The 26,866-nt window shown below is 44.3% G+C and overlaps 1 protein-coding gene across 1 annotated transcript in view; it reads left to right on the top strand.

The window, feature by feature from the left end:
• The first annotated feature begins 17,152 nt into the window (after nucleotides 1-17,152).
• BRDT (bromodomain testis associated) overlaps nucleotides 17,153-26,866 on the top strand; it is a 76,504-nt gene continuing 66,790 nt past the window's right edge. Inside the window, exons 1-2 of the mRNA XM_075833223.1 lie at nucleotides 17,153-17,260; nucleotides 24,314-24,541. Of these exons, the coding sequence (XP_075689338.1) occupies nucleotides 24,353-24,541 (189 nt within the window). The 5' untranslated portion in view covers nucleotides 17,153-17,260; nucleotides 24,314-24,352. The remainder of the gene's footprint in view (nucleotides 17,261-24,313; nucleotides 24,542-26,866) is intronic.

Genomic DNA, 26,866 nt, shown 5'->3' with positions numbered 1-26,866 from the left:
CTCAATCCGTCAGGTCAGCGGCACTGACAAGTTTAGTGACAACGGGTCCTGTGTCTCTGACACGCAGGATCAAGTTGTTACCGATCACATCTAAGTTCATAACTTAGATATGATCGATTTCAAGTGGATCCTGCATGTCAGAGACACGCAGGACTCGATGACACTGAACCCGGATTAGAGCTCAGAGCCCCATAGAACTGAATTGTAGTGACGGAAACAGCGTAGCTTGAATGCTATGCTGTTTCTGTAACTGCCATTCACTACTATAGGAGTTACAGAAACAGCGTAGCTCACACAATTTATATGACCTAGTGACAGGCACTCTTTATGCCCTCAAATAAATCTATTTGCTAATCTCTAATGACAATTTAACGAATCAACTGAATCACTATTATAACACAATGTGCACAAATCGTATTACTTTTATCTTTAAAAAAAAGGTCACATTGACTTATCCCCAATTTTTCCATTATGTCTAAATCCATTTGTAGCTTCTTTAATTAAGTAATTTGTGTCTTTCCCGGTACATGATATGATCACTAGCAGCTCGGTACTAAATGTTCCATATCTGAGACAATATGAACAGCTTCAAATGCCTGTCCAGATGACTGGTTAGAACATTATATTAATCACAGTTTCTTCCATACAGATTGGCAACTTCTCCCTTATAAATCAGGTTAAACGACAACTTTCAGAATCTCCTTTGCAGTGTGCCAGAAGAAAGGCTATGGTTGACCCATTTGACTTTATATTTTTATGGCTGCTAACCAACAGCTATATAACACCTCTCTTGGTAAACTTCTCCATTCTTATATAGATGAAAAAAAAATTAAATATCTAAACAGCTGTGATATTGGGTTTTCTGGTGGTGAAGAAGCAGGACATTTGTAATTTGCATTCCTTGCAACGATCTGCCAAATTTCTAATAACATTCAATCTGAACTGCTGAAATATTCTATAGTATTGTATAAACTCCAAAAATTTGATCCCTGGTATTATGGAAACAAGATGCTTGCCCAGCAGAAAATGCTCAGAATTATCTTAGGCCCCATTCACACGACAGGGTCCGAGTGTCGGCCGGGAAAATCAGCCGTTTTTGGCCGATTTTCCCGGCCGGTTTGCATCCGGTTTGCATCCGTTCCGGGCCGTGTTGCCGTTTTTACCGGCCGATTTGCATCCGTTTTTTTCCCTGACCGTTTTTTAATCGGATGAATTTTTTGCACTTTACTTTACTTTTATTTTTTTATTATTATGGTCTGTCCCTCAAAGGTCAAAAAATACCTTTTTGGAACTTTTAATATTTTTTTTCTTTCTTTTACACCATGTTTTTCCACTGTAACTGGGGCTGCACAGCAGCCCCAGTTACAGGGGAAATCAGCCCTCTCATAGTGACGATTGTCACTAATAGGGCTGTGCTGAGTCTAGTTAGACCCAGCAGCAGTCTGTCACTAACTGCACCCGGCGATCATGTGACCAGTCACATGATCACCGGGAGGAATAGAGACAGCGCCGCTGCTGCTGCATCTATTCCTATACACAGCGTTCATTGAGCGCTGTGTACAAGTCATCAGAGAAGACAGAAGCAGCGAAAGCTGCTCCTATCTTCTCCTCAGGGTCCCCGGCAGTCACTGACAGCCGGAGACCCGACATTCAGCTGCCCGATCGCGCGGGCAGCAAGTTAAAACCCGAGCCGTAAAAAGTCTATGGCTCGGGTTTTAAGGACCCTGACCGCTGGCCGTAAATATACAGTCAGCGGTCGGGAACTGTAACAAGCAGGGGAAGGGAGCCAGCGCAGCGCTTCCTTCCACCTGCTGTACACCCCGGCCCTGCCACACAGTATCTCTAGCGTAGCCATTCGTCCGAATGGCATCAACTCCTCCTCCTCACATGCACTCTGCGCTGTGAGGGGGAGGAGAGAGTGCGCGAGCGACGGTAGACCCGGCCATCACTCGGGACACATTCCGGTGATGGCCGTGTATTACCCGGCCCCATAGACTTCTATGGGAGCCGGGCGGCCGGGTACCCGGCCGAAAATAGGGCATGTCCCATTTTTTGATGGCCGATTTTCCCGGCCCGTCAAAAAATCGGTCGTGTGTATAGCCCCATTAGGGGTCTATTATTCCTAATGCAGCCGGGTGCCGGCCGATTTATGAACGGCCGGGAAACCCTGTTGTGTGAATCCCGCCTTAGGGATATCTGCAAAATGAATCATTGGATAAACATAACAAAATAGAGCGAAATTTGCTGTCTAGTGGAAATGGCAAATATTATGAGCACACGCTCAGAAAAATGAGCGTAGATGTAGCCACCTAAGACTTATCAGTTTGTCCTGGTCTAACCAAGATTCAAATATATTTTACATTCACATATTTTTTCCTTATCAGAAAATCTGATGATTAGTAAACACATACAGATGGAACGATTATCCAAGAGATAAAAAATAATCGATAGGATATGCTCACATGTACTGCTTTATTGGTGGTTTGGCTACCACAGTAATTCACTGCAGCAGCAGATATGAAATTGTAGTCAAGGGGATTTTTTTTAAAATTCCATTCGCACAATGCAGCTGATAACCTTGCGATTTTAAGGCATGCCACATTTTATAAGATCAATTATGTTCACAAGACAGATTTTTTCTGTCAGAAAAGTCTGTTGCAGATTTTCCAGAGAATCATCATTCACTGGGGCTAATCCATGTGTGGCTCCCCATTGTGGTTTTTGTGCAGAATACAAGTCTAAACCGCCTCAAGAAGTGACATGTCACTTCCTTTTTTTTCTGTATTGCAGGTTTTTATCCTGGCGACTGAAAATTCCACCCCATATCAAAAGGAGGTGGTTTCCCAGTAAAATCAATGGGATGGTTTTTTGGGAGTTTTTCACGCATATTTTGGTGCTGAATATGTACAGTTTCAACATCAAAATATGCGGGAGAATTTGCTATGTGAACATGGCCTAACCATTGCAGTTGTTTTAAGGTCAATGGGAGTAAAACAGTGGCATTAAAAATCTGCCTGTCTCTTACCGTGGTGTCTGCATGCAATAGCATGACATTGTTTTACATAGAAGCAGTAAGTCCCCATGCACATGGCCTTCTTACAAGTCCATATTGTTTGGCGCACATACTGTAGCTTGCTGTGAATACATAATGTGCTTTTGAATCTTTTTTTGATACAGATTTCATATTCTTTATTAGGCTTCGTTCACATCTGCGCTAGGGCTCCGTTCCGTCTGAGCTTTCCGTCGGAACGGAGCCCTGACAGACACAAACGGAAACCATTGATTTTAATGGTGACGAATCCGGTGCCAATGGTTTCCGTTTGTCTCCGTTGTACAAGGGTTCAGTCATTTTGACGGAATCAATAGCGTAGTCGCAGATGTGAACGAAGCCTTACAAAGGTATATTCTCCGGAAGCATCGTTTCTAGGGGCGAAGATGATGCCTCACAGGTAAAGAGGCATAATATGGTAAAAATTAAAAAAATAGATGGGCGTGGCCATCAATGCATGAGTGAGGAAGCACGTCTCTGAGCTCCTCCGGTATCCAGCACTAAGGCAGGCTTAAAACTTAATTAAACTAATTAACCATGGGACAAACTAAAAAAAGCAAGTCAGGACCCCCGTCGCCTCAACCTGCACCAGGTGACATACAAACGTACTTTCAACGGCAGGGAACATTGGAATCATCAGCCCTATACTCACATCAAGATGGCCGACAGAGTCGAGCACTGACTTGTGGTTCGCACGCGATACAGATGCGAGGTGGAGGAGCTCTGAGTCAGCCGCCATTAAGGGAGTCCCCGGCACCACCTCCTCTGGGACCACGCAGCCAGACATCGGACTGCGACTCTGCTAATATCTTGGGACAAATATGGTCTGCAACATTGCCCACATCACCCCAGGTACAGAGTCCGGTATTGGAAGAATGTCTGATGAGAAGTGCTGAAGCATGTATATGGGACCAAAGCTTATCAGTTGGGGACTCTACTCTTCCAAACCTGGACTCTATTATGGACCCTATGGTCATACCACCGTCTAATCCTATAACTGACGAGGGGATTGCTCCCATGGACCACCTTTCAGGATTCCCGAGACTATTGACCACACAGGTTCCTGTACCTGACCACTCTCTGGAGTCCTTTGGCCCTGTGAATGGTCCTCAACCCATATTGCCTCTTCCAGACAAGAAAATACTAGGCCAGCTACGCTGGTGGATATTCAGTTATTGTTACGTAATACTCTGTCCAGAGCTGATACGGCGGAATATGCCAGAATTATTATTGCTGAATGCAAACAAGAAATCACCAAATTTCAATCGGACCTTTCCGCCTTCTCGTCTCGCGTACACATTGTGGAACAAACAATGAGGGCAACTTCTCAAACTACTACAGCTCTACAGGACACTGTTCAAACCCACGCATTGCATATTGTACTTTACAATCCCAATTTGACAATTTCTAAAACCGCAACAGGCGTAACAATCTTAGCATCAGGGGCCTTCCAGAAACAGTGGCCACTCAAGACCTTGCGCCAACGTTTATTCGCATCTTTAATGGCATTTTAAATTCTCAACCTACCTCTAAAATTGAACTTGATAGGGCTCACATGGCCCTCCGTCTTCGAGAGCCTGACCCCAACAAACCAAGAGATATCATATGTCAAGTGCATTACTACAAGATAAAGAGGAGATTCTCCTAAAAGCCAGAGACCATCCTGCAGCGGTCCATGAGGGTCACTCAATCCAGATTCTTTCGGATCTCTCCAGGTGCACAATAATGATGAGAGCCCCCTCACTACCATGCTCAAGAACCGAAACAGTCCGTTTCGCTGGGGCTTTCCCTTCGCACTTACGGTGCAACATGATGGTCGCTTTTCCACTCTTCGTGCTCCAGGAGACTTACCCTCCTTTTTGGATTGCCAAGGACTTCCTCCTATCCAATTGCCTCACTGGATATCATTCTTCACCTTGGGCAGAGAGCCTGCTCAATTCTACCGAGACCGGCCTCAAATCCCTTCATCCTCCTCTGGTTTACCTCAGTGACAGTCCAGATGACGACGACATTCCCAAGGCTCTCGACCTCCTAGCCCGAGGTCACCGCCTCCGGAGAGCCCAGCGGTGTCTGCTTAATTCTTCAAGGACTGATTTACTCTCCGTAACCTGTTTTGTTTTTCTCCGCTTGAAATAGCTGATTTGAATTATTATCTTGCACTTGCTAATACTTGACTTATTATTCTGTTCAGGTCCTGCCCCACTAGGCTCGTTGGGGGGGGGGGGGTACCTCCCCTGCAGTGACCCTACGATCGTGCTTGACTGGGACTTATATGCGTAATTATTAAGTCCCCCTTACTTAAGTAGACTTTGTTGTTCTTACTCTTACAATGGTTAGTGGTTTAGTCCTGTTTAATGTGCCTATGTGTAGGTAATCACTGTAAATAGGAGCTGAGTAACTCTCCATGTACGTCTGCCATTTCCCTTACGTAGGTAGACAGCTGGCAGTTTGGGAATTCCCCCGACTCGGCTGAATATGTTTTTGTGTACTCAGTACTCGATAGCAGGATTCCTACTGTCTTTTTTTGTTGTTTTTCTTTAATGTTCCTTTGTCGCATTTCCCTCACAGCGTTTCCGAATTACCTATTGTATGGCAGTTGTTGGTTGAACAGACTGGACCTCATGGGGCCTTAATCATATGGCGACACTCAAGTTGGCCTCCTTCAACGTGAAGGGGCTGAATACCCCGGAGAAGGGATCTCACGTACTCTAATTGCTGCACAAACACAAGGTACATATAGCCTGTTTGCAGGAAATACACTTTAGCGACAAACAACTTCCGGCACTTAAAAACAGATACTACACTCATTGGCACCTCAGTAACAACCCTTTTCCAAATACAAGGGCGTGGTCATCATAATATATAAATCCCTCCAACACCAAGTTCTGGAATTCGTGGTGGATCCAGAGGCCAGGTACATTATTCTCGTCCTTAAAATAGAAGATAGGATTTTCACTATTGTCAATGTTTATACTCCTAACCAAGGCCAGGCACAATTTCTTTCAAGCTTAGTTAACCGGGTCGCTCCATAGATTAACGGAACTGTTCTCCTACGTGGAGATTTCAATCTGACCCTGGACCCCACACTAGATAATTCCACAGGGCGTGCCATGCTCTCCTACTCAGACATAAAATCTGTGAGAAGGGCTTTTCAAAAGTTACAGCTGAGTGATTCTTACAGTCGCATCGACTACATCCTAGTACAGCATGAAGCGCTCTCGTGGTCACCTGCAACCGATATTGGTAACATTTTGTCGTTGGACCATCCTCCTATATTCTGCTCCCTAAATATTCCTTCCATGTCCAGGCCAGTGTTGTCATGGAAAATGAACGAATCTCTGTTGCTGGATAGTGTTTATGCAAAGGATGTGCTCGATTCGATTAGACACTTTAATCGGAGATCGTAGTGAAGACTCCACCTTGTGCCCCATCAAGTGGGAAACGTTAAAATGTGTGCTTTGAGGTACCCTTATTAAATACGGTTCTCGCATAAAGCAAGAACGGGTCCATGCACTTTCACAAGTCCTACGTAAAATATAATCTTTAGAATTGGCTCACAAACGTGCACTTTCTCCGTCAACACTACGAGTACTTTTGGTTGCCAGGCAAGATGCTTGACTATTGCTGGAGCAGGCTCATAAACGTCTCTTACAAGTTTGTCACAGTAAATTTTATGAATATGGAAATAAAGGGGATGAATTTTGGCCAATGCCTTTAGAGCCCAGAAATCACAGAACTATATCCCACTTATTAAAACCCGAACTAAATCAGACTTTACATGCAACTCAAGATATTACCAGAGAATTTCATTCTTACTACTCCAGATTATACAATCTGGATAGCGCTCATTCTAAGCCATACAGACGACCTACCACGAATACAATAACTCCCGCACATGCCTCTCCTGCCTCTTCCTCTCAATCCCCAGTATCGGTACCCCATTTGGATGACCCCTTCTTAGAGGAGAAGCTCCAATTGCCGATCCGCTCCCTACCCGGGTGTTAAAGCCCGGGCCCAGACGGCTTCACAGCTAAATTCTACAAAATGTTCTCAACCCAACTCTCCCCTTTACTTCTTCAGGTTTTCAATGTTGTCTCTGACAATTCTCCCTTCCTATCACAAACAATGCTGGCTCATGTCACGGTTCTTCCCAAACCGGGTAAGGATCCTCATCTATGCCCGAATTACTGACCTATTTCTCTGCTAAACATGAATCTGAATGTCACATTGGGTATGTGGACCCACTGGGCCGTACCGCCTTGACGGTATGGCAGCTGGCCAACAGGACACAGTCTATAGTTCGTATAGTGTACCTGTGGTAGCTCGGATAGTAGTAAGACAGGCTCAGCTGGTACTAGGCAGCAGGCAGGCGCCAGGCATGGTATACAGCACAGCACGACTTCAGCACAACACGGCACTTGACCAGGATAGCACGGGATACATGTTACAGGTAGCAGGAATAGGAAACACTGGGTACTGGGAAACACTAGGAGACCATTTGCTTAGACAAACTTAAGGTAAGACAACAAGGCTCAGGCAGGGCAGGAAGGGGCTGGGCCCCTCTTAAAGTCCAGGGTGCTCATGGGCTAATTATGACTTTAACTCAGGTGCGGGCACGAGCGTGCGCGCACACCCTACGGGACACGGCTGAGGTAAGTGAAAGTGAGCACTGGCGTCTCCTGAGGAGGAGGCTGTGGCCAGCGCTCGCAGATCCATGGCTGCGGCCATCAGGGGGTGAGTGAGCATGACGGGCCATAGGCATGACACTGAAGTTGTATGCAAAAATGTTAGCCAACAGGCTCAAGCCCATAATTTCAGACCACATTCACCATGATCAGGTGGGATTTGTCCCAGGGAGGGAAGCCCGTGACAATACCCTGAAAACTCTGGACATCATTCAGTACGCCAAATCCAAAGGTTTTCCTCTCATGGTTCTCTCTCTTTATGCTGAGAAGGCCTTCTATCGCGTTTCCTGGTCGGCAATATACTATTCCCTAAGAAAGTTAGGGATTGGGGAGTCCTTCATAGCTAAAATCATGGCCTTGTATAGCGCTCCTTCAGCTAAATTGAAAATAAATGGGACTCTTTCTGCTACTTTCTCGATCACCAACGGTACGATACAGGGTTGCCCCCTATCCCCCCTTTTGTACATAATAGTAATGGAACATCTTTTGACTTCTATTCGTAGTAACCCGGATATTAAGGGCATCTCCATTGGGCGTGCCGAATATAAATGTTCAGCGTTTGCAGATGATCTAGTACTCTACATTACACATGGCAGAACTTGACCAGTTTGGTTTGTGGTCAAACTCTAAAGTTAATGCTGCCAAATCAGACGCACTTAATGTCTCGCTTCCCCAAGGAACAACAAACCCTACTCCAGGAAAAAAAATATATATATTTATTGTAGTTGTGTGACTTTCTTTATGCTCCCTTTCCAATAGGTAACCAGTAAGTAACTGAATCTTCATTGATAATTACAAACTTTTTGCAGCATTTGTAGCATTCTTTTGGCTGTGATTTTTTTTAATTTGGCAAAACTGCTGTGATTTTGCCGTGATTACAGAAATTGTGGCAAAACTCAAAAATAAAACTGCAACAAAAAGCCTCATGCTATATATACACTGTCACATAAATAAATATTAATCAACATTTTACATAAGTCTGCTGATGCCCAACAAACACCCAGTATAAGGCCTCCTTCACATAGGGTTTGTTTAAATTTAACTTACATATTTTTGGGCATTTTTACATGCGCTTTTTGTGGCGATTTATATTTAGTGTAATTTTGCACATGCATTTTCGTGGTGTTTTTGAAGTTCTATAGAGAAACCTATGGAAAACAATGCCATAAAAAAACACTATAGCTTGAGAATGCCGCGTTTTCAAAACAAACCCCACTGACCCCAAAAAGTTACAAAAACGCTGTGTATGTAAGCTATCTTTTTTTTTTTTACCATAAGTAACATCTGGCTGAAGGTATTTTATTTTGGGGGGGGGGGGGTAAACGTGCAAAAACACTACCAGGTAAACGTTCTGTGTGAAAGCCTAAGGGTCAATGCACATGATGCATATTACGTGCGTTTTTGCCACGCATATTTGCGTTCTCCAAAACCGCAGCCTAATACAGTACCGGCATACTCAATGAGATTCCAGGAAATCTCATGTACACGCTGCACTATTTTTGCGCACGTAAATTGACCTGCAATGCGGATTTTAAAATTTGCAGCATGTCAATTTATCTTGAGTTCTCGCTTGCGAATTTTATCTGCCTAGTGTTGTGGAAAATCTCACCAAAATCCGCAGCATAAAAACTCACCTGCAAAACGTAAAAACCGCACCCAAAAATGCATAAAAATGCATAAAAAAACGATTAGGTGCGGTATCCTACGTATTTCTGCAGCAAAATACGCGACGTGTGCATGTAACCTAAGGGCTTATCCACATGTAGCGGATTTGCTGCGTATTTTCCGTCCAGAATAGGGGACGGAAAATACACAGTGGAATGAAGTAGCAGCAAAGTGGATGAGATGTAACAAATGTCAACCACACGTTGCAGAAAAATTCAGTCCATAACTTCACCTGCAGTGCGTAATTTTAGTTCTGCAGCATGTCAATTATTGCTGCGGAAAGTGGACTGATTTCCTGCTGTTTTCTGATGTACTGTATAATTTGCTGTGGAAACGCACCAAAAATCCGCACTATTTTCCGCAGTAAAAAATGCATAAAATGGTGCTGATTGTCTGGTAGTTGATGCGGAAATGCTGCGGAAATCTCTGCAGCAGATCCATTATATGTGTACAAGCCCTAAGGGTATGTGCACACGTAGTGACCAAAAACGTCTGAAAATACAGAGCTGTTTTCAAGGGAAAACAGCCCCTGATTTTAAGACGTTTTTTGACCAACTCGCATTTTTCGCGGCGTTTTTCGCGCCGTTTTCGCGGCGTTTTTTACGTCCGTTTTTGGAGCTGTTTTCATTGGAGTCTATGAGAAAACAGCTCCAAAAACGTCCAAAGAAGTGTCCTGCACTTCTTTATACGAGGCGTAATTTTACGCGTCGTAATTGCCGTACGACGCGTAAAATTACGCGTCGTGGGAACAATACAGCGTTATACCCATAGAAAGTAATGGGCAGATGTTTGACAACGTATTTGAGACGTATTTTCAGACGTAAAACGAGGCAAAAAACGCCTCGTATACGTCTGAAAATAGGTTGTGTGAACCCAGCCTCAGTCTAACGTCGCTGCAAGTTTCTAACCTTTTTAATTGGAAACATGTCCTTTCTGAATACTTACCAATGAATATTTCACACAAAAAAAGGAAACACATCTGCATTTAATATAGCTTGTAAATGTGGCAGGATGTCAAAACAGTCACTATAACTGAAACGTGTAATAGAGCCCGACTGGACTCACTGAACAAGAAGGGAAAAGCTATTGTCAGAGTAAGCCAAATAAGCTGACGGCAAGAAAGGTACCTCTAAAAAGGACATCACAATGCTAAGTTTCATTTATTAAAAGAACAACAATGAAACAAATAATACATTATACATACAGATTAATGAATAGGTTTTTAATTCATGTTCTGAGTATCACTTCTAAGCAAAAACTGGCACATGACTGACATTGGAAACATTAATTCCAGGTCTGCAGATCAAATCAAGATTTCAAAACTGCAGAGGTGGCTGCAAATTCAATAACAAAGCCATAAAATAAAGGAGACTAAATCAACACATACAGTATATCTGAAAGACTGAAGGAAATCCAGCGCCACTTAGGTTCATACAACAAAACACACAATTTAATTTCCAATCCCAGCATTAACTCCTTAATGACCGCCCACTGTCTTTTAATGGCAGGCGTGCAGGTGCTTCGTCTACAACGACGTCTTTTGGCGTCGTGGTAGAAGGGGCTGATGAGCGCTCCTGGGAGCACTCATCCTCTAAGCAGGAGCAGTAAATTAGAGCTTCTGATCTTAGCACAACCTGCTAAATACAATTGGGGTGATTCCGACTTCAGCTGTTTAACCCTTTGATAGACGCTGTCCGTGCCGAAATGATCAAAGGGAACTCCCCTCCTTGATCACGTCATCGGAAACCCGGTGATGTGATCAAAGACCGGGGAATCCCTCTGCAGTCAGCCCTGGGAACCTAGAAAGGGCCCCAGGGTTGTCTGTTCAGTTTGTCTGCTGTTAGGGCAGTTAGTGTAATGTATAAGCATACAAGAGTATGCTAATACATTACAAGTAAAAGAAAAAGTTGCAAATAAAGTTCTCTCTTAATGGAATTAAATAAAAGTAACAAAAAAAAAAGTCCCCAAAAAACACCTGCACATATTAGGTATCACCACGACCGTAATAACCTGAAGAATTAATTTAACATGTTATTTAGCATGAAACGTAATTGGGATAAAAAAGAAACAAGAAAAATGATGCAGAGAATCGCTTTTTTCTATATTCACACCGTAAAAATATTTTTTTTCTACCCCTAAACTGCGGAAAAAATAAATACAATTTTCCCGCATAAAACAAGGCCTCATACAGCCACGTCAATGAAAAAATAAAAAAGTTATGGCTGCTGAAACGCAGAGGGGCAATAACAGAAAAATGTAGCTGGCCTTTTCAGGCCCGGTCATTAAGTCATCAAGACCACGGCCAATTTTGGCCTTGAGAACAGAGCAATTTTTTTACATTTCCCTCTTTGCATCCCGACGCTCATAACTCTTATTTTTTGTACGACGTAGTTGTATAAGACTTTGTTTTTTTGCGGGACGAGTTTTACTTTATGTAGGTACCATTTTTTGGTACAAATACATTATCGTTTCATTTCTATACATTTTTATTTTGGCGAAAATGCAGAAAAAAAGCAGTTGAGCAGCAGTTTTAATATTTATTTTTTTTACACCATACACCGATCATCATAAATAACGTTATACATTTGTTGTACAGGTTGTTACGGTCGGGGTGATACCAAATATGTCTATATTATTTCATGTTTTGGGACTTATATTTTGAAACGTTTATTTATTATAAAAAATGTGTGTTTCTGTGTATTTTTTTAACTTTTTATTTATTTATCATAAAAAAATTTTTACATTCATTTAACTTTTTTTTTTAATCCCATAAAGGGATTTATCATTTTGATTTTGTAACTGTAATGTACTGGCATAGATCTATATGCCAGTACATTAGCTTGTTACTGATTGTACACAGGCAGTTGTAAGGGCATACCTCAGTATGCCCTAACAACAGGAAATATGTTCAGACAGCCCTGGGGTCCTTCAATGGACCCTGGGCTGTCTGGCCATATGAGTTGTGGGCTTTGATCGCGTCACAGTTATCTTCTGTGACGCGATCAAAGTGCAGTCCCCTCTCCTTGAATGCCGCGATCAGCTTTTATCACGGCAATCAAGGGGTTAACGGCGGAGAGAAAATGTTTCTCTCCTCTCCGCTGTCAGAGCGGGGCCGTGGCTGTGTATTACAGCCGTAGCCCCGCTCTCGATCGCACGCAGAGACGGTAGTCACACAGGACGAGTATGCTCGTCCTAATGCGTGAAGTGCTCACCGCTCAGGACGAGCATACTCGTCCTGTGTCGGCAACCAGTTAAACGTGTCATAAACCGATCTATAATATATAGTTTATAAAACTGGTTCTCAAAACATGGAACTATAAAATTTAACTCTTACCTTACAGCATGGTCTAAAATGGAACTCTAAGGGTATGTTCACACGGCCTATTTTCGGAAGCAGAACGCCTCCAAACATCTGCCCATTGATTTCAGGCGTTCTGTTCCGACGGAGTGTTTTTCGCTGCGTTTTTTTTAAAAAAACGGCCGCGAAAAAGAAGTGCAGGACACTTCTTGGGACGTTTTTGGAGCTGTTTACCATAGACTCTATTGAAAAAAAGCTCAAAAAATGGCCGTAAAAAACGCTGTGAAAAACGCTGACAAAATCGCGAGTGGCACAAAAAAACGTCTGAAAATCAGGAGCTGTTTTCTCTTGAAAACAGCTTCGTATTTTGAGAAGTTTTTGACTCTGCGTGTGAACATACCCTTACCGTACAGTAGTGCCTAAAATGTAACTCTTACCTTACAGCATGGTCTAAAATGGAACTCTTACCGTACGGCAGTGCTTAAAATGTAACTCTTACCTAATAGCAGGGCCTAAAATGTAACTCTTACCTAATAGCAGGGCCTAAAATGTAACTCTGACCTAACAGCAGGGCCTAAAATGTAACACTTACCACACAGCAGGGCCTAAAATGTAACCCTTACTATACAGCAGGGTCTAAAATGGAACTCTTACCTTACAGAAGGGCCTAAAATGGAACTCTTACCTTACAGCAAGGCCTAAAATGGAACTCTTACCTTACTGCAGGGCTTAACAAATCCCGGAATCCAGGTAGCCAACTCGCATATGACACCTGTCAGAGTTATTTTCTTGTAATAAATTCTTATCTCTTGGCTACTACAAAGTCAAATTGGTGCCTCCTAAAGTCTGCCTTTTTTTTGTTCAACCCTGCCTTGAGGCCCTTTTACATGTACCAATGATCAAGTGAACAAGCGCTCATACAAATGCTTGTTCCAATTATTCGCCCCTGTAAACATGGCAAACGATCAACATGTCATTATCACCGATCGTCATCTGTTACCGGGCAGGGACCTTTAAAAGGACCCTTAAAGTTAGCTCTGTGCATAGGGCCCCATATAAGCATTGAGCCACAGAACAGATAGGAATGTATTTTTCTAATAGTAAAATAGAAATATGAAAAGTATTACTGTAAACTGACATATTTTTGTGGATCATTATCCAAAAGAAGGTAAAGAAGTTCTGCAATGACATGACCATGGGATAGCAGAGTATGTTCTGAGCCCTAAGCCCTAGACCCCCTGACTGCCAGATGGCCATAACCGTTAACTCACCATTTCCCAATAACACAGAGACTTGGGTTGGATTAATTTTGGCCACAGCAGCCATTTTATTAACAAACATACATAAATAAACGTCATTTTATATATCAATATATAACAAACACCATTTTAAATGATGAGGAAGGGGAGTCATTGGAGCTACAAAATCTAGACCCCAAACTGTCCACTCATATAAAATATTACCCCCAGCTGATTCCCCACAGGCTCAGGGCCACCATTAACAACCACAGATGTATGTTTAAAATATAAACCACTTCCCGGAATACCACCCAGGAGGAGCTCAAAATTAGGCCAGACCACCAAACAAATTATAATTTGGGAGGGACCACACCCCCGATGAATCCCCCCGCACCAATTTACCACCAACTCCAAGGACCCTCAATCCGTCACATGAACACACTTGGAAACCTTCAAGTATGAGAGGCCCCACCAAGCATCAAAGCTCTTTCAACCCCCTCCTGGATTCTCAAGGCCCACAGATCAATGCCCATCGCGTTAGGGTGAACCCCATCTGCCAGCCCAAAACCCCCAAGGCCGTCTCCAAAATCATAGTGACATACGAAGACACCACCATTCTTCACCGCAAAACTAGATCCTGCCTGGTTAACTTTTACCCGGGCTCTATTCATGCGCGCCACTGAGCGAGCATGTTGCCAAACCTCCCGAGGGACAATCTCTGACCACACCACCACTATCCTGGAAAAACAGGCCCAGAGGCAGAGAAGGTCATATTTAATGTCCCGAATAAGCTCTCTGAAAGGGCGCACCCTGAGGTCGCTGCCACCAACATGTAACACCAAGACGTCTGGGGCCCTATCAAGCTGCGCCCAACGGTGAAGTGCTGGCAGAACCCTATTCCAAGATATACGTCGAATTCTGAGCCAGTGAACAATTGCTGCGGACCGGGAAAAACACAGTTGACGCCCATCCGGGCGGACGTCAGCCCGTTCAGCCCCCCCAATGCACATAGGAGTGTCCGAGTCTGAATCTAAATGATAGGAAAAGAAAAAAGGAAAAAAGAAGGGGGTTAATAGAGACAGACCAAGAATAACCCCAACCCCTCAAAAGAACCACATTCTCAAATCACAAAAACTGCGGACGCACGTAGGATCGGAATCTACCCGATTCCCAATGACCTATACGCTTAACCACCTCAGGCCCATTGAATGGGTTTGCCGATGTACTGTGCAGACGACCTGTCATTTACGCGTCGTCGTTTGACAGCTGTCAAACAACGACGCGTAAATTGACTGCCTCGGCAAAGAAGTGCAGGACACTTATTTGCAACGTAATTTGAGCCGTTCTTCATTGAAGTCAATGAAGAGCAGCTCAAGATTACAGGCGTCAAAGACGCCTCGCATAATACGAGGAGCAGCATTTACGTCTGAAACTACGCAGCTGTTTTCTCCTGAAAACAGTCTGTCTTTTCAGACGTAAAAGCCTCTCATCGTGTGCACATACCCTAAGGGTATGTTCACACGAGGGCGTCCGTTACGGCTGAAATTACGGGGATGTTTCAGCCTGAAAACATCCCCGTAATTTCAGCCGTACCGGCATGTGCAGGCGCTTGAACGCCGCGTCCATTACGGCCGTAATTAGCGCTGCTATTCATTGGAGTCAATGAATAACGGCTCCAATTACGGCCAAAGAAGTGACAGGTCACTTCTTTGACGCGGGCGTCTATTTACGCGCCGTCATTTGACAGCGGCGCGTAAATTACGCCTCGTGTGAACAGACAAACGTCTGCCCATTGCTTTCAATGGGCAGATGTTTGTCAGCGCTATTGAGGCGCTATTTTCAGACGTAATTCGGGGCAAAAACGCCCGAATTACGTCCGTAAATAGGCCGTGTGAACATACCCTTAGAGAATGAATAGGGGGTAAGTTGTTGTAATTTGCAAACTCGTGCGGCCATAAAGGGTGTATTAAGTCATGGCCACTAACAGGCTGTTTGACAGCCGCACCGAACATGGTGCCGGCGTGGTTGTTAGCCGCGTTGTGACCGTGTCAGGGCCGCTCCGTGTGGCCTTACCCTTAGGCAAGATTTACACGAGCGTGTGCATTTTGCGCGCGCAAAAAACGCGGCATTTTGCGCGCGCAAAAGGTCCATAACATCTCCGTGTGTCAGCAGCATATGATGCGTGGCTGCGTGATTTTCGCGCAGCCGCCATCATTATGACACTCAGTTTGTATGTTTGTAAACAGAAAAGCACGTGGTTATACTTTTTACTGCTGTTGCGCGAATCACGCACGTCACATGGAAGTGCTTCCGTGTGCTGCGCGTGATTCTCCCGCACCCATTGACTTCAATGAGTGCGTGATGCGCGAAAAACGCACAAATATAGGACGTCGTGAGTTTTACGCAGCGGAAAAAATGCTGCGTGAAAATCACGGACTGTCTGAACAGCTGTTCTTCATTGGAATCAATGAAAAATGGCTCCAATTACGTCCCAAGAAGTGTCCTGAACTTCTTTGACGAGGCTGTTATTTTACGCATCGTCTTTTGACAGCGACGCGTAAAATTACAGGTCATATTCGAGGCTTGTTTTCAGACGTATTTCGAGGCGTAAAACGCCTCCAATACGTCTGAAAATAGGTCGTGTGAACCCAGCCTAAGGGAATAACCGAAAGTGCCGATTCTGTTGCACCACTGGCGGCCGACGGAAACCATTGCTGCGCTATTGTTTCTGGTATTCTTAGCTGGATTCGTGACAGAGGCCCCTAATGCAGCCTCCAACTCAGATGTGAAGGAGCAACAGTAGAATACAAAAGTTTATTTATTTATTTCACAAATTGCTGGTGCTTTGAAAAAAAAATATAAAAAATCTGGGCACTGCCATGCATCAGTTCTCTGAAGCCACACGTTTTCATTGACGTGCAAAAATGACGGGGCAAAACCGCGATATGCCTGCAGGGTGTAATGAGTGGTTCATTACAGTGTATGGAAGAAAACTGTATTCTGCCAATGGAAATGCCGTCATTGCTTTCTATGCGGATTCCAGTACGTCCAGAACTTTGCCCTTACTACATAACGCACGCACTGCACAGCCAAAGAATATGATGTCATTATGTTGCGCTCATCCGTCCATGACACGACACACGTTCCCGCCTATATGTTCCCGTGCGCGCGTTATCTATAAAGTGGGCGTGTCATCGCCATGGAAACGTAGCGTGTGCGGAGCTGCGCGCGAGCAACCGGCACTGTTCAACTGTGATCAGCCAGGTAAACGGCAGGGAGCGCGGCCAAGTGCAACGCCATAGAGGAGAGCGGACACGGCTCATATGTAAATACTGTATATATAATTATACACACACCTATAAACTATGATCATACAGAGTTATACATTAATGATGCGTAGGTCATCATCCACAGCCACAATATATATAATCTATATCAGTATTCCAAATCACCATCCTGTCACTTATATATATATATATATATATATATATATATATATATATATATATATATATGATACTGCTGAATCTGCACATCATTCTTTTTTTGCAAATAACTAGTGTGCTGATTATACTTATGTTGCAGTATTAGTGCGCCCTATATTAAAAACCACAGATTTGTCATTTAGTGTGTACTGTGATTGATACATGAGCTCTATGTTGATGTGAGTATTAATAATGTAGTGTATATTAGATATATGTATCACTTACTGGGCATTGTGCCCAATCAAATGGAATAATACAGAAATTTAAAAGATTAAAGAGACATTACCCAGTATCTTTGCCCCCCAAGTCTTAGACTGTTGATTCAGTTGGGTCATTTAGTTTCTCAGCTTGCCCAGGTGGGAGCCGATCTCACCTGTGTGAATTGGATCAGGATGACACAATTAGGTTGCGTGAACACAGCAGAGCAGGGAAATTGTACGTTCCCTAGGGCTGGGTTCACACTGCAGTTTAGTTTTGTTTTTAACATGCGTTTTTTGTTTTGATAAATTCCCACGTCTCTCAATGGCAGTTTATCTAACAAAACATAAAAAATGCGTGTCAGAAACGCAGTGTGAGTCCAGGTTAGTAGGGTTTATTCACATGGTGCGGTTGTCTCACTTTATTTTTTTCTTCACGAAACCGTGATTGACCGCGTTGTGTGAATACTCCTGTACAGAGCCGTAAAGACTCAATGTGCTGCCCCACAGGCAATGTCAGGAGCTATTCTTCCTTAGGGCTTGTCCACACGTAACGGAATTGCTGCAGCATTGCTGTGGAAAATCTGCACCATTTCCTGTGTTTACTGCAGAAAAAAAGTGTGCAGATTTTGCGGCGTTTTTCTCAATGCTGGGATCTGGTGACATCTCCTGAAAAACGCAGCAATTCAGTCCACTTTCCTCAGCGGGGATTGACATGCTGCGGTACAAAAAATACGCACCGCAGGTCAATTTCTGGTCGGAAATTTTACGCAGCGCGTGGATAGGATTTGTTAAATCTCACCCACTTTGTTGCTACTGTATTCTGCATATTTTCCATCCGCAATTCTGGACGCAATATAGGCAGCAATTCCGTTAGGTGGACAAGCCCTTAGGAGGGATGGAAACCAGAAGGAAAGTGTTAAGCTACATGCACACGTCGCGTTTTTGCTGCGGAAAATACACACCAAAACTGCAGGAAATTCGTAGGTAAAAACAGCACCAGATCACGTGGTTTTTAAAACCGCACGTAATACGCACCGTGTGCATTGAGCCTTCGGGTGCAGTCACACGTGGCGTAAAAATACACCACAAATACGCAACAGTAATTCTGCAGCAAAGTCCACAGCAGAATTACTTTTGAGGTTTTTGTGGTGAATTTACTGTGTGTTTGTATTGCAGAATGGTAATTGTGTTGCATCCAAAATCCGCAACGCATACAGAAAACGCTGGGTAAAGTGTTTCTGTATCACAAATTTCCACACAGAAACTTAAACCTTGTATGTGTCAGATTTTGTTTCCACCTGTAGGAGTGCGTGGTGTAACTTTTGACAGCAGTTTGTGTAATTTTCCCCAAAAAAAAAACAATGTGTGACTGCACCGTTCGGTCCTGTTCACACGGTGGATTTTTCTTGGCGGGTGCCACGGCAAAATCCGCCACAGAACTATTCCTGCTGTCGGCAGGAAGATTCCTCCCTCCTATTGACTTCAATGGGAGGTTCGGGCGGAATCTGCTAGAAGATCGAGCAGGACACTTCTTTTTCCCTCTAGCTGAAAAAAATAAGCTAGCGGGAAAAATACGCGTCCGACCCACTAAAATGATTGGGAGGGGGATATTTGCTGTGAAATCTGTTGCGGATTCCGCCGCAAATTTCTTCTGTGTGAACATACCCTAAGGCAGGGGTCTCAAGCACGCGGGCCGCATGCGGCCCCTGAGGCTGTCATCTGCGGCCCGCGGGACACAGAGCCACTAGTATCGGCTCTGCTCCGGTACTCATATATGAACAGTTTTGTCAGGGTCTTCCCCAGAGCGGAGTCCCAGGCAGAGCGCTAGCATAGGCTCTGCTCCGAGACTCTGTGGAATCCCCTGACATCGCTGTCCATGAATGGACACGCAATGTCTGGGGCATCCCCAGAGCCTGAGTCCCGGGCAGAGTGCTAGTATAGGGTCTGCTCCAGAACTCTGTGGCATCCCGTGACATCGCTGTCCATGAACGGACACGCGATGTCTGGGGCTGCCCCAGAGCCTGAGTCCCGGGCAGAGCGCTAGCATAGGCTCTGATCCGGGACTCTGTGGAATTCCCTGTCATCGCTGTCCATATATGGACAGTTTTGTCAGGGTCTTCCCCAGAGCAGAGTCTCGGGCCTAGTACTAGTATCGGCTCTGCTCCGGAACTCGGTGGAATCCCCTGACATCGCTGTCCATGAACGGACACGCGATGTCAGGGTCTTCCCCAGAGCGGAGTCTTGGGCAGAGCGCTAGCATAGGCTCTGCTTCGGGACTCTGTGGAATCCCCTGACATCGCTGTCCACATATGGACAGCGATGTCTAGGGCTTCCCCAGAACTGGACAGTGATGTCAGGAACACAGCTGGAGTCCCAGGTAGGAGCGCTAGAAGCGCTGCCCGGGACTCCAGCTCTGGGGTTGCCCCTGACATCTCTGTCCATATATGAACAGTGATGTCAGGAGCAGAGCTGGAATCCAAGGCAGGGTGCTAGAAGTGGCTCTGCTCCGGGGACTCCAGCTCTGGGCAAGCCCCTGACATCACTGTCCATATATGGACACTGATGTCAGTTGCTTCCCCAGTGTTCTGGAGCAGAGCCTATACTAGTGCTCCGCTCTGGGACACCGGATCTGGGGTTGCCCCTGACATCACATTCTGGCTCAGGAGGATCCCCTGACGTCACTGTGTATGAACAGTGACATTAGAGGCTCCTCCAGCAGAGGAATCCCTGGCCAAAGCGTCGGTAACGGATTCCACTCCTAGAGGGAGCCACAATGGAGCTATCTACTGGGGGTTTCTGTGGCACTATCCACAAGGGGGGGGTGTGGCAGCATCTTCAGAGGGCACTGTGGCAGCATCTTCAGAGGGCACTGTGGCAGCATCTTCAGAGGGCACTGTGGCAGCATCTTCAGAGGGCACTGTGGCAGCATCTACAGAGGGCACTGTGGCACGATTGAAAAAGGGGCTGCCTAATTTTGACATTTGTGTGTCTGCCAAACGCTGCCAACTGAGCTGCCGGACTGCATTTAGCGACTCTTAAACTGTAAAATTGGATTGTTGAAATAAGCACGTGGAGAAATCTCGCAAATTTTCGGTAAGTTTAAACCTAGCGCTATTATTATAGTAATGTAGTATTGTAGTATTGTTATAGTAGTTCAAATAACGAATTAATTAACAATAATTTTGTAATGTATCAAATTTGGAAGTAAAGCGGCCCGTCAACTTCAGATTTTTTTCTATATATGGCCCACTTACCCGGGCGAGTTTGAGACCCCTGCCCTAAGTGTATATTTACATGGTCTGGTCAAATTGTGGTTTATTGCAATAAACCGCTATTTGATCATACCTTGTGTGTATATATACCCTATAAGTTTTACAGAATAACAAGAATATTTCTGTAATGTGTGTATTGGGTTTTTTCAATAGTAATAGTCAGTTAATGCGCTGCGTGTAAACAGCCATGTGCACAGGGCCTGTGTGGCAGTGGGGAGATTGTCTATTAAATGGGCACTGGATACAATATTTGATTATACTGATGTAGCCATCTTTCATTTGAATTCTGATAACTTGCTGCAGCGTGATATCACACAACAAAAGCCATTGAAAAGTCATTAAAAAAAGTCAAGATAAGGCTCTGTTCACATCTGTGTTGGGGTCCCGTTCTGACGTTCCGTCGGAGGTTTCCGTCCGAACGGGACCCTGAGCAGACACAAACTGACGACGGAAACCATTGATTTCAATGATGACGGAGCTGGTGCCCGTGGTTTCGGTTTGCCTCTTTTGTGCAGCAGATCAGTCGTTTTGCCAGAAGCAATAGCATAGTCGACTACGAGACGAAACCTCTGGTTTCCGTCGGTGTCAGTTTGTGTCTGTTCAGAGTCCCGATTTGACGAAAACCTCAGACGGAACGTCAGAACGGGACCGCAACTCAGATGTGAACAGAGCCTAAGAGATCTTGCCATTGTTTATTTAATGCGTTAAAAGTCAAAATAAAGACTGCTATTTCTGTATGTGGACAAAATATTGATCACTGTGGGATCTAACTCTTTGGGCTAGTATGTTGTACTGGGCACTATATGTCGTGTATGTGCACTGCATGCAGTGAAAAGGTGCTGTGTGGCACTATTTACTTGTGCACGGTAAGGAATAAATATATATATATTTCTATCCCGGGACCAAAGTTTGTAAAGATTTGCAGCATGAGCACTGCATGCAATGTTGACCCGTGTATGAGCATAACGTGATGTGTACAGAACCTTATTTCCTGAGTGGCTGGGGTTTGTGGTCTCCAGGATAGACATAATCCGGGTTGTGTTTCAAGCTGGTGAGGCCCAGAGGGGAAAATAATAATAATACTAAAGTCACATTTATGCATATTGATTATTGGCAACGTTTTACTCCCCCAACCAAAAATAACAAAACAAAGGAAATGCTCTTGTAGCCCTTGACACAAATGCAGAGGGGTGAATAAACACACGGCAGATTTTGTTGCAGAAATTTCTGTGACTTAAAGCGGCTCTGTCACCACATTATAAATGCCCTATCTCCTACATAATCTGATCGGCGCTGTAATGTAGATAACAGCAGTGGTTTTTATTTTAAAAAACGATCATTTTTGACCAAGTTATAAACAATTTTAGATTTATGCTAATTAGTTTCTTAATAGACAACTGGGCGTGTTTTTACTTTTTACCAACTGGGCGTTGTACAGAGGAGTGTATGAAGCTGACCAATCAGTGACTAATAAGCGTCATACACTTCTCATTGTTCCAGCCCAGCTTCATTCACTGCACAATCACACTGTAACAATGGGAAGTGTATGACACTGATTGGTCACGTCATACACTTCTCTTCACAACGACCATTTGGTAAAAAGTAAAAACACGCCCAGTTGTCTATTAAGAAACGAATTAGCATAAATCTAAAATTATTTATAACTTGGTCAAAAATGATCGTTTTTTAAAATAAAAAACACTGTTATCTACATTACAGCGCCGATCATTTTATGTAGGATATAGGGCATTTATAATCTGGTGACCGAGCCTCTTTAAAGGGATTTTCCCATCAGGGACATTTATGACATAGCCACAGGATATGTCATAAATGTCAGAAAGATGCATCTATCTTTAGGAGGTGGCCCCTTAAACCCTGTTCTACCTTTCTGTGTTCCGGCTGAAGCGTGTGATTCCCGACCAAGAAGAAGAGCTACACTGTTTCCGTAAGTCCCATTGAACTGAATGGTAGTTACGGAAACAGCATATCTTGCGTGCTACGCTGTTTCCGTAACTGCCATTCACTATTATGGGAGTTACGGAAACAGCGTAGCTCAGCGGGCTACGCTGTTTTCTTCTTCATGGTTGGGAATCACACGCTTCAGCTGGAACACAGAAAAGTAGAATGGGGTTTAAGGGGCTCCGTTCTAAAGATAGATGCGGGTCCCAGAGGTGGGACCCTTATCTATCTGACATTTATGAGATTCCTGTGGATATGTCATAAATGTCCCTGATAGTAAAACCCGTTTAAAATCAATTCCATTCATCTGAAGGGTAGTTTCTGAAGCAAGCACACGCTATCGGTTAATTGGGACAGTCATAGAAATTTCTTTTAAATCTCATCAACTTTGCTACTATAATACACTGCAGATTATCTGTCTACAAATCCGTACGGAAAATCTGACGCAAATCCGCTAAGTGTCAACAGATGTGTGAATTCAGACTAATGAAGATTCACATGCGGCAGGCTTTGTTGCAGAAATTTCTGCATCTGAAAATCTGTTCCATTCATCTGAATAGGACTTGCAGAAGAAACAACCCCATTCTGATGACTGGAACAGATTTTCAGTCGCAGAAATTTATGCAACAAAATCTGCCGCATAGGAATTTACACTTTAGGCATTGCTCACATTGTTTTTAAGCCAGAAACAGAATTGGAACCAGGAGAGGAGATACTTTATGAACTTTCTTTATATATTTCTTCTGCTTAGGTTCCATTCCTGGTTTTGTCTTAAAAAAAATACATGCAAAATCTGCATCATATCTGCACTTTGTAAACAAGGCCTTAAAGGGCTCCTGCATTGCGTAAATGCAGTGGAATTGACAGGGTAAAACTTCCTTTTCCCCTGTTATCTCACCGAATAACCACCTCTGTAAATTGAAAGCATGCATGGAAAAAAGTACACCAGACACACAAGTGTTGGTAGACCTCTTTCCCTCAGTCAAGTAGGAAGTGAACTGAAACTTTTTATTGAACAAAGAAAAGAAACACATGTTCCCTCCCTAGAGATGTGGGACGTGCTTAAGCCCTATTGGCTTCTCAGCTGTAAGTTCTTCTGTACACTCCTCTTGCATTCCAGGGGCGGTGTCTCCATAGGCGTGTTTCTCATACAGACTCCATCTTGTTTCATTTACAAATCTTTGTGTAATATACTGATTTTTAGTTTATATAAAGTAATAAGGTTTTTGCAAACAATATACATGGTAATGATCCCTGACAGAATGTGTGCCTAAAACTACATATATTATGCATTAAACAAAATAATTTTACCACACCGCTTCATGAGTAACGATAGACGCTGAGGCATGGCTGTTAGTACGTATATACTAGAATTTAGTCTTTTAATGGCATAATGTTGTTTAAAATCATGTATATATCATGGTGTACCCTTACATTAAAACTTGGTCTCTGTTTCTTTCAGGGGAATGCATGCCCAAAAAGTAAATTGGATTGCAGCACCATGTCAAGCCGGCAACTACACTCCTCAATTGTGAATCCGCCTCCACCAGAATACATTAATCGCAAGAAGACCGGGCGTCTCACTAACCAGCTTCAGTACCTGGAGAAGGTGGTGTTGAAGGCATTATGGAAACACAACTTTTCCTGGCCATTCCAACAGCCTGTAGATGCTGCAAAGCTAAACCTCCCTGTAAGACTGTAAACATGTAACTTCTACTACTTCGTACCGTGTCACAGAGTGTGTGAGGTTAAAGTGGTTTTCCAGAGAGAAAAAAATGTATGGCCTATCATCAGGATAGACCATCGATATCTGTGGTGTGGGGTCCTACTCTCGGCACCCCTGACAAACAGCCATTTTGAAAGTGGCCGCATTACTCCTTCCACTTAACTCATTTCACTACTCCATACTGTGAAACACTGACACACTTGTAGCAGCAGTTCACAGTATTATAGTCTTCTCCCAAGTAAATGGCAAAAGTCTGTAATACTGTGAAGCGCTGCTTCAAGTGTGTCGGCCCTCAACTGTGACTGCCGTGGGACCCTGGAGAGCAGACAGAAGCAGTTTTCACCGCTTCTCTCTTTTCTGGTTTCATTTGACTGGTCACATGATTGCTGGGATTCCGTTAGAGGGAGTCTGTTGCTGGGTCGAACTAGGCCCAGCGCAGCACGAACAGTGATGACAGTCACTATAACGGCTGATTTACCACGTACCTGGGCCTGCGGTGCAGCCCCTGTTACTGTGGAAGGTATAGTGTAAAAAAAATTATGAAATCATAAAGTCCTCCAAAGAACTTTTGAGATTTTGAGGAACAGACCATAATAATAATGATTAAAAAAACAAAAAACTAGATGAAATAAAAAATAATACACACAAAATACCGCAACAGAAGAAACGTTGAGCCTCCTGTATCAAGTGTCTAACAGGAAAAACTGACCTTGTTGCTCTTAGAAACCAATCACATTCTTTTTTTTCCAGAGCAGTTTAAGAAATGAAAGTTAAGTGATGATTGGTTGGTATTGGCAGCGGGCCATTTTTTTCTGGTTTAAAGTTTTGATAAATTAGGCCATTTAAGGGGTTTGCAGTGTTGCCGGCATAGTGTGAATTGGTGATCTACTCAGCACTTGTCCACGATCTAATAGTAGATTGTGATCAAAAGGTTTGCAGATCCGGGGGCGTGACCGGATGTCGATGGAATAGGACGCACGGTTCAGAGCTCCTCCACTAACCACCCTATTAACTGCGGTAGATCTTGGATTTAGCCTCCCAATACACCCGCAAGATGGTGAAACAGGTGCCCAAGAAGCCAGAGAATAAACTGGCACCTTCCGGCGTGCCGAATCCCGGGACTTTGGACGCATTCCTTCGCGCAGACCTACAGGCGGAACAAGCGCCATCATTGGCGCCTTCCTTAGACACAGGCTTCCTGGCGCCCATCAGAATCCCTGGAGGGAGACCCGCTTGCCGATCAGGTACAGTCCCTGACACCGGAGCTACCTGGCTCTATACCCGCCGACCAACGCCATGACCTGGGGAAGGAAGACGGTCACGTGGACGTCAGCCCGCCATCTTTGGATACCTCCTTACCGCACCCAGAGGGACAGCAAGCTTTCCTGACGAGTGCCTCTCCACAGCATAAAGGCTCACAGGTTGGTGACCTACCTTTCACCCTCGAACTTCCCGCTCTTACCCAAGGCTCCGAGGCCTCTGAGGGACGAGATCCCCTCCCCCTCCTCGAAATGTTCTAGAGACACGTGACGCAGAGCTGGAAGCTCCCCCCATTTTGACACGGCCACCCTCGTGTGACCGAGGCTTGGGTTCCCAGGCAGAGCTCTCATCCTCTGACTCCGAGTGCCCCACACCTAAAAGGGCAGACTGGCATTCCATCCTCTGCCAGCTTCCCACTAGAGAGGACTTTAAGGTTCTTATAGCGGAGGTAAAAGATACCTGTAGTGCCGCCATTTCAGTTGTAAGGCAGGACATACAATATGTAGCCAATAGAGTGGAGACGTTGGAGGATGATCACGACTCCACCTGCCAATATATTTCCCAACTACAGTCCACGGTAGTGGCCCAAAACACGGCTCTCAGCGATTACCATAACCATCTGGAAGATTTTGATAATAGGGGTTGACGCCACAACATTAGAATCAGGGGTGTACCTGAACCTAAACAAGACGAAAATGTGAAACAGATCCTGACGACCATTTTTAACAAAGTTATAGGCGTAGCCATGGATCATCCTATTAAATTAGACAGAGCTCACAGAGCCCTGCGACCAAAAGGTGCTACCACCCTGCCAAGAGATATCATCTGCTGTGTTACGGACTTTGAGCTGAAGGAAAACATTATGACCAAGGCCAGAACCCAACGGGCCATTGAATATGGAAATGCTACGATTCAACTACTACCTGATCTATCTTGGATTACCCTACATAAGCGGCGACAACTGCACCCGCTGCTCTCCATCCTGAGGGATGCTAACATTCTCTACCGCTGGGGATTCCCTTTCAGTCT

This window comes from Rhinoderma darwinii, chromosome 7 (genome assembly GCF_050947455.1).
Source record: "Rhinoderma darwinii isolate aRhiDar2 chromosome 7, aRhiDar2.hap1, whole genome shotgun sequence".
NCBI classification, from domain to species: domain Eukaryota; kingdom Metazoa; phylum Chordata; class Amphibia; order Anura; family Rhinodermatidae; genus Rhinoderma; species Rhinoderma darwinii.
This window is presented reverse-complemented; position numbering and strand designations above follow the sequence as displayed.